Source organism: Grampus griseus (genome assembly GCF_964374135.1).
Source record: "Grampus griseus genome assembly, chromosome: 14".
Lineage (NCBI taxonomy): Eukaryota > Metazoa > Chordata > Mammalia > Artiodactyla > Delphinidae > Grampus > Grampus griseus.
Genome location: NC_139008.1, coordinates 65,446,044 through 65,451,741, shown reverse-complemented (window position 1 = coordinate 65,451,741; position 5,698 = coordinate 65,446,044). Strand labels below are relative to the sequence as shown.

The following is a 5,698-nucleotide window of genomic DNA, read 5'->3' as shown; positions in this document are numbered from 1 at the left end:
TTCTTTGTTCACACTTGTTTTCCTTTTCTCCTCTTGGCCTGGGCAGAACTCATTAACCCTTTAATGTCCGTCTCCTCCCTCTTTTTCCCTCCCATTCTACTTTTGACCCTTAGAGTGAAGAGTTCTTGGATCAATGAATTCTCCCATTTTTCTGGAGCATCGTCTCTCCCCTATCAGGGTCCTTGAGGGCAGGGACTGGTAAATACTAGACCACCTGTACTGTGCCTAGCATAGTCGTGCACTCAGGTCCCAGTAAAGACAACCTGAGTAAAGGCGACCAGGCCTGCATCAACTCTGACTCAGATGCTTCCTAGAGGTTCTCAAGTCTCCCTAGTTTTTACCTGAAGGGGTAGTTCCTCCTCCACCTGCACCTAGCAAGAGTTGGGGTGAGAATTGAGGTGCACAAGCATGGCTTCATGCTGACTGGCAGCTCTGCAAGAGGGTGGTAGGCTTGGGGTCCTGCTGTGTTTGAGCTCTTCGTTAGCTGTGTGACCTTGAGCAACTTTCCTGACCTGAGTGGCTTCCACCTCTGTGGCTGTGAAGATTAGTTAGGGTAAGGCATATAACGTCCAGAGTACTGTCTTGTGCACATGGTAAACACTCCATAAACATCATCTACTGCTGCGCCCTCAAAGAGGGCGTTTTGGTAGACCCCCCAACCATGTTTATATACCAAAGGCAACTAGAGCGCCACACACCCCTCTTCCCGCAATAGCCCTCCCAGCACTGATCCAGCTTCTTTCAGCATAGACCTCCACTCTACTCCAACAATCAGCATGTTTAATGGGCCCCCCCTGTGGCACTGTCCCCTGCCCCCTTTGAGGTTTGAATGCCATGGGCTCGGACTCGATACAAGCATGTGAAATGGGGGTGGCCCCAGTTGCTTAGAATCTGGATCTTCACCTTGGGAAAGGCAGCTGGGGGGTCATTCTGGGGAGACAAATGGATCATGCCAAGGCCTGGTCTCCCAAGGACTGCCTTTCTCCCCAATATTCCTTCACTGTGAGACAAACATACCTCTAGGTGGAAAGTCTGAATCTCAGATTTCTCCACATCGAAGGTGAATTTCCCCAAGAAAACTTCAGTCTCATCATCAACCTGGAGGCCCTAGTAAGTGAAGAATGAGTGGAGGAACAGTGAGGCACAGGTGGAGGAGGGAGAGTAACTGTTTAGCACCAACTCTGTTCAGTATCTGTATGCATATTCTCATTTATTTTTTGGTGTTAGGATAGTATAGTGTGGAATGTGGGCTCAAAGAAATCAAGTTGCAAATTTTAGTTCGACCACTTGCACTTCATAGGTTGTTGTGTGGATGCAAGGATATATAATCCATGTAAAGTACTCTGCACAGAGTAAGCACTCAATAAACCATAACTAATATTTGAATATGGTTATAATTATAACCTGCAGCAGCCTTGAGAGGCAAGTGGTAGTATCTCCATTTTATGGATGAGCGAGCAAAGACTCAGTAGTCTCAGTTTTCATGACTGCCTTGTGCTCTCTAGGCAAAAATCCCCCACCTCCTTGGCCTCAGCCCCACTTACATAGACTGCGAAGTCACGCGGGGCGCTCTTGGCTCCCCGGGTGTGTGCCACGCTGGGCGGTGGATGCTGCAGAGTGATGTCGCTCAGCTGCACACGACCCGGCAACTGGATCACCACCTGGCCCTGGTCGCCCTCAAAAGCCCAGCAATTCCCAGGGAACACATCTGGCTGCAGGCGGGCAGACAGACACACAGCCCATCAGAACCACAGGACAGGTTGACCCCATCATGGGCCCCGCCCAGTCCTCCAACCCCAGCCCGGTGTCTGCCCAGGGCCCCAGTACCTAGTAGGGCCAGGTCTCTTCAGTATCACGTTGTTCTCGGCCTCACCCAGAGCCTCACCCCAAACAAGCCAGGCCCTGCCTCCAGGACTTCTGCCCAGCAGGGCTCCGCCTGGCGCCACGCCCTCAGTTCAGTCAGGTCCCACCCCAGGGGAGCTGCGGGGGTCCTTTTCCCAGAGTCCCGCCCCAGGTCCCGTTCAGGGATCTAGGTTCCAGGCCCACCTCCAGGATAACCGTGGGCGGTCGCGCATAGTTCCAGAAGCTGAAGCGATTCCAGAAGTAGGCAGTGTTCGCATCCTCGTAGTCGGGGGACGTCTTCTCTAGGTCGATGGAGGCTCCTGGAGCAGGGAGAAGCAACCACTCAGGGGCTCCTAGGCCTGACTGACAGCTGGGGCAGGGTCTGTTTGAGGTTGGTCTCCTGGAGCCGCTCATGTGCATAGTTCTGCCTGTGTCTCTGAGTCTTACCCACAGAGCTCAGCGCATAGTCGGGTTTCCGCACAAAGTCCTCGCTCAGCCTCTGGAATACGAGTTTGGCCACTCTCTGAAAAGAGAGAGGGCGGGGCCTGGAGGGGCGGGGCTTGCGGGCAGCTTTTATAGTGGGGCAGAGTTCTCTGGGGATAGACTTTGTGGGCCCCGGGAGAAATTCCAAAGGCGGGGCTCTAGGCAGGGCCTTAAGGCTCAGGACTCAGGGAGCAGAGCTGCAAGGTGGGCCGGGACTGTGCAATGGGCAGAGCCACGGGGCCAGGCTCCTGGGGCCCGAGCTCCTGGACCTGGTTCTGAGAACAGGATGAGTCTGCGGGGCTCACCTCGCTGTTGGCTGCGCGAACGCTGGACACCTCCTTGTGGAGTTTAACCAGCTCAGCCCGGAGCTGCTGCAGCTGCTGCTCCTGGGAGCGCACGCGCTCGTGGTATTCGCTGCAGACAGAAGGTTGGCACGGTGCAGTTGGCTCCCTGTCCCCCTGGACACTTCAGCACCTTTGAGGCCCCCAACTCCCCACCCCAGGTGCTCTCTCTCACCTTAGAGTCAGTATCTCCTTAGGTTCCTGTTGGAGGGAGGAGGGAGGGACAAAATACAGTGCTGCTGAGCTCCCACCCACCTCTGTTCCCACCTCAGTGTGGGAGGCCAGACTCAAAGGGCCTTGCTTCTGAGGACTGCCAACCCCTGCCCCCCTGCCCTGCCCTTCCAGGACCTCTCAGAGACAGACCCTCAAGCACCTCTGGGCACAATCCTTCAGAAATCTCCTGTTTATATCCAGCCTTTCCTTAGGGTTATAGCTTCCAGCACTGCCCTGCTCCCAGCGGCCCAGGGGACTCCACACAACCTGCAGGTTCACAGCCTGCCAACCACCCACCCCGGGACAGTCTCCCCGACTCACATTCTCCAAAGGAGGGGCCAGGTACCGGAGTCCCCACCAGAGTGCTGGAGAAAGAGGGGGCTGGTCTCAGGGGAAGAGAAGGGAGAGGGTTTCCCTGGCATAAAGGGGACAGTGGGGAGAGAAGAGGCTTGAAGGGGCTGAGTCTGAGGGGGGGACTAGAAGGCTCTGAAGGGGACTGTGAGGAGCTGTGAGCCTCTGAAGAGACTGAGTGGGCTGAAGGGTACAGGAGAAAATGTACCACGTTTGCCTCCAAAGCAGCCAGGGCTAGGGCCTAGGGAATTCACCGCCCTCTCACCTGCCAGAAAGAGGCTCAGCAGTGACACAGCCGTGAGCAGGAAGCGGACGGAACAGACCTCCCTAAAGAACCGGAGGGAGGCTGAGGCCCCGATACCCTAGCGAACCCCACGGACCCCACCCCAGTGTCCTAGACCCAGCTCCTGTGAACACAGGTGTGAATCGGCTCAAGCCGCAGCCGGGTCTGGCCCTGCTCCCCACCCCCTCAAGGAGCAGCCCCTGGGGCTCCCCTTTCCCTCCCTCTGACCTGTACACACTGACCAGCACACCTCCTACCAGGGATAACAACACGCTCAGCACCTGGAAGAGTGGGCCTGAGGAGAAGAGAGGGGGCTCAGAGAAGGGACTAGGCTTAGGGAGGGGGAGAGGTGAGGGGCTCACAGAGCGTGGTGTTCGAGGTTCAGAAGGGGCTTAGGAAGGGGGCTCGGGGATAGGGACTCAGGAACAGCGGTGTGGGCTAGGAGAATTAGATGCGGGCGAGGAGAATGATTTGGATTCTCATTCTCAGGGAAGATGGATCGGGCTCAGAGAAAGAGCTGGAGAATCAGACACGGGCTGGGGGCTCAGAACTGAAACCAGGGCCCCAGAGGTGAGAAATGGAATTCGGAGAGGGGGGCCAGAGGGTCAGAGGGGATCTGGGCTGGCCTGGCCCGTACTCAGGAAGCTCTTGGACACTCGCGGGGGAGGTATCTCCTGCCTCGGATCCAGAGTCGAGAGGTCGAGCTGCTCCTCAGGGACACCGGGAGAGCCAGCCGGTTCTGCGGGAGCCCAAGGGGCTCCATTGAGGCCTTGCGCACCGCAGGCCCGCTGTTTCCCCGGCACCTGGCCGCAGGTTCCCCAGCCCAGAAGCAGAGCAGCCTCAGGGGCTTTGGTCCCAAAGCAGCCCCATCCCGGGTCTCTCGCAGCACTCTGACGCCCCCGCGCCCAGAAAGCTCAGTCTAGACGTGGTCCCACCTCCCAAACGGTGGCCCCGCCCCCAGCCTTAGGTCTTGATACGGCCCCATTTCCCTGGTAGCCAACTCATGCTAACACCGAGGCCGCGCCTCCTCAGTGGTGCCCAATCACAGGACTTTCCCCGCCCCTCCCCAGGACAGTCCACCACACCGAGGCCCCCCTTTGGGGCATCTTATCTAGTACCTCCTGTTTTCACCCTACAGGTCCCGCCCCTTAGGGGGCGCCCAGATAGTTTTATCCCGCTTCCGCGCCAAGCCCCACCCCTTAGGCCCCTCCTCTCCCCCGGTTTCGACCCCGCCCGCACCCGAGGCCCCGCCCCTCACGGTTGCCGCGCCAGAGGCGGTCGGCCCACTGTGGCTCCGAGGCGCCGGCTTCAGCCGAGAGCTTTCAGCCTTTGTGGTTCTTCCGGGCACTCCAGCGCTCATGGCGGGCTCACCGCAGCTAGAGCCCCGGCCTCTTCTGCCCTCGGGCTCCCCGGGCTCCGGCCCAGCTGACCGGTGCCCGCAGCTTTCCCCCGAGGTGATGCTCATAGAGCTGTTGCTGTTGTCGCTGTAGAAGTTGGGCGTGTGCTTGTGCGGGAACGCGGCAGAGCCCGGGCGGGGTCTTCGCTGCATCCTGACCCCGGGCTGCCCCACTCACGGACGCCAGAATCACCGCCTGAGCCGCCAAGGCCCTCGGCCCTCCCTCAGCAGGTGCGCGCCGCCGGTACCCCAAGGACTCTGCGTGCAGCCAGTGTGCCCGGCGGCCTGACCCAACCCTCTCCCCTATATCTGGGCCTGGCTGCTGACTTCATAGAGGAGACCAGGGTCTCCGCCGAACGCTCTGGTGTGGAGTCACAGAGCTAGTCGTGACGTCACTGGGGAGCCTTGGCAGTCTCTCTTATTCTTTCCCAGGTTAAAGCAAGCAGTGACATCACAGCACTTCCCAGAACACCCCGTCCAAAACTGCACTCTGCGTAAAAGAATTTCTGTCCCCCTTCCTGCTTTGTTTTTCTCCTTAGCACTTATTGACATGCTATGTGTTTTCTTTTTCTTTCTTTCTTTCTTTCTTCCTTCCTTCCTTCCTTCCTTCCCTTCCTTCCTTCCTTCCTTCCTTCCTCCCTTCCTTCCTTTCCTTCCTTCCTTCCTTCCTTCCTTTCTTTCTTTCTTTCTTTCTTTCTTTCTTTCTTTCTTTCTTTCTTTCTTTCTTTCTTTCTTTCTTTCTTTCTTTCTTTCTTTCTTTCTTTCTTTCTTTCTTTCCTTTCTTCCTCT

General features: G+C 57.4%; 1 protein-coding gene across 1 annotated transcript; it reads right to left on the bottom strand.

Moving 5' to 3' along the window:
• Positions 1 to 780: 780 nt before the first annotated feature.
• Positions 781 to 5,077, bottom strand: SPAG4 (sperm associated antigen 4; the record flags this gene model as incomplete). Its single annotated transcript, XM_082669687.1, has 12 exons — positions 4,753 to 5,077; positions 4,151 to 4,252; positions 3,742 to 3,808; positions 3,496 to 3,557; positions 3,201 to 3,244; positions 2,842 to 2,867; positions 2,631 to 2,739; positions 2,290 to 2,365; positions 2,047 to 2,162; positions 1,545 to 1,712; positions 1,018 to 1,107; positions 781 to 930 (listed from the first exon to the last, which is right to left on the bottom strand). The coding sequence occupies exons 1-12, from the start codon at positions 5,060 to 5,062 to the stop codon at positions 781 to 783; spliced, it is 1,320 nt and encodes a 439-aa protein (XP_082525813.1). The 5' UTR covers positions 5,063 to 5,077.
• Positions 5,078 to 5,698: the final 621 nt, after the last annotated feature.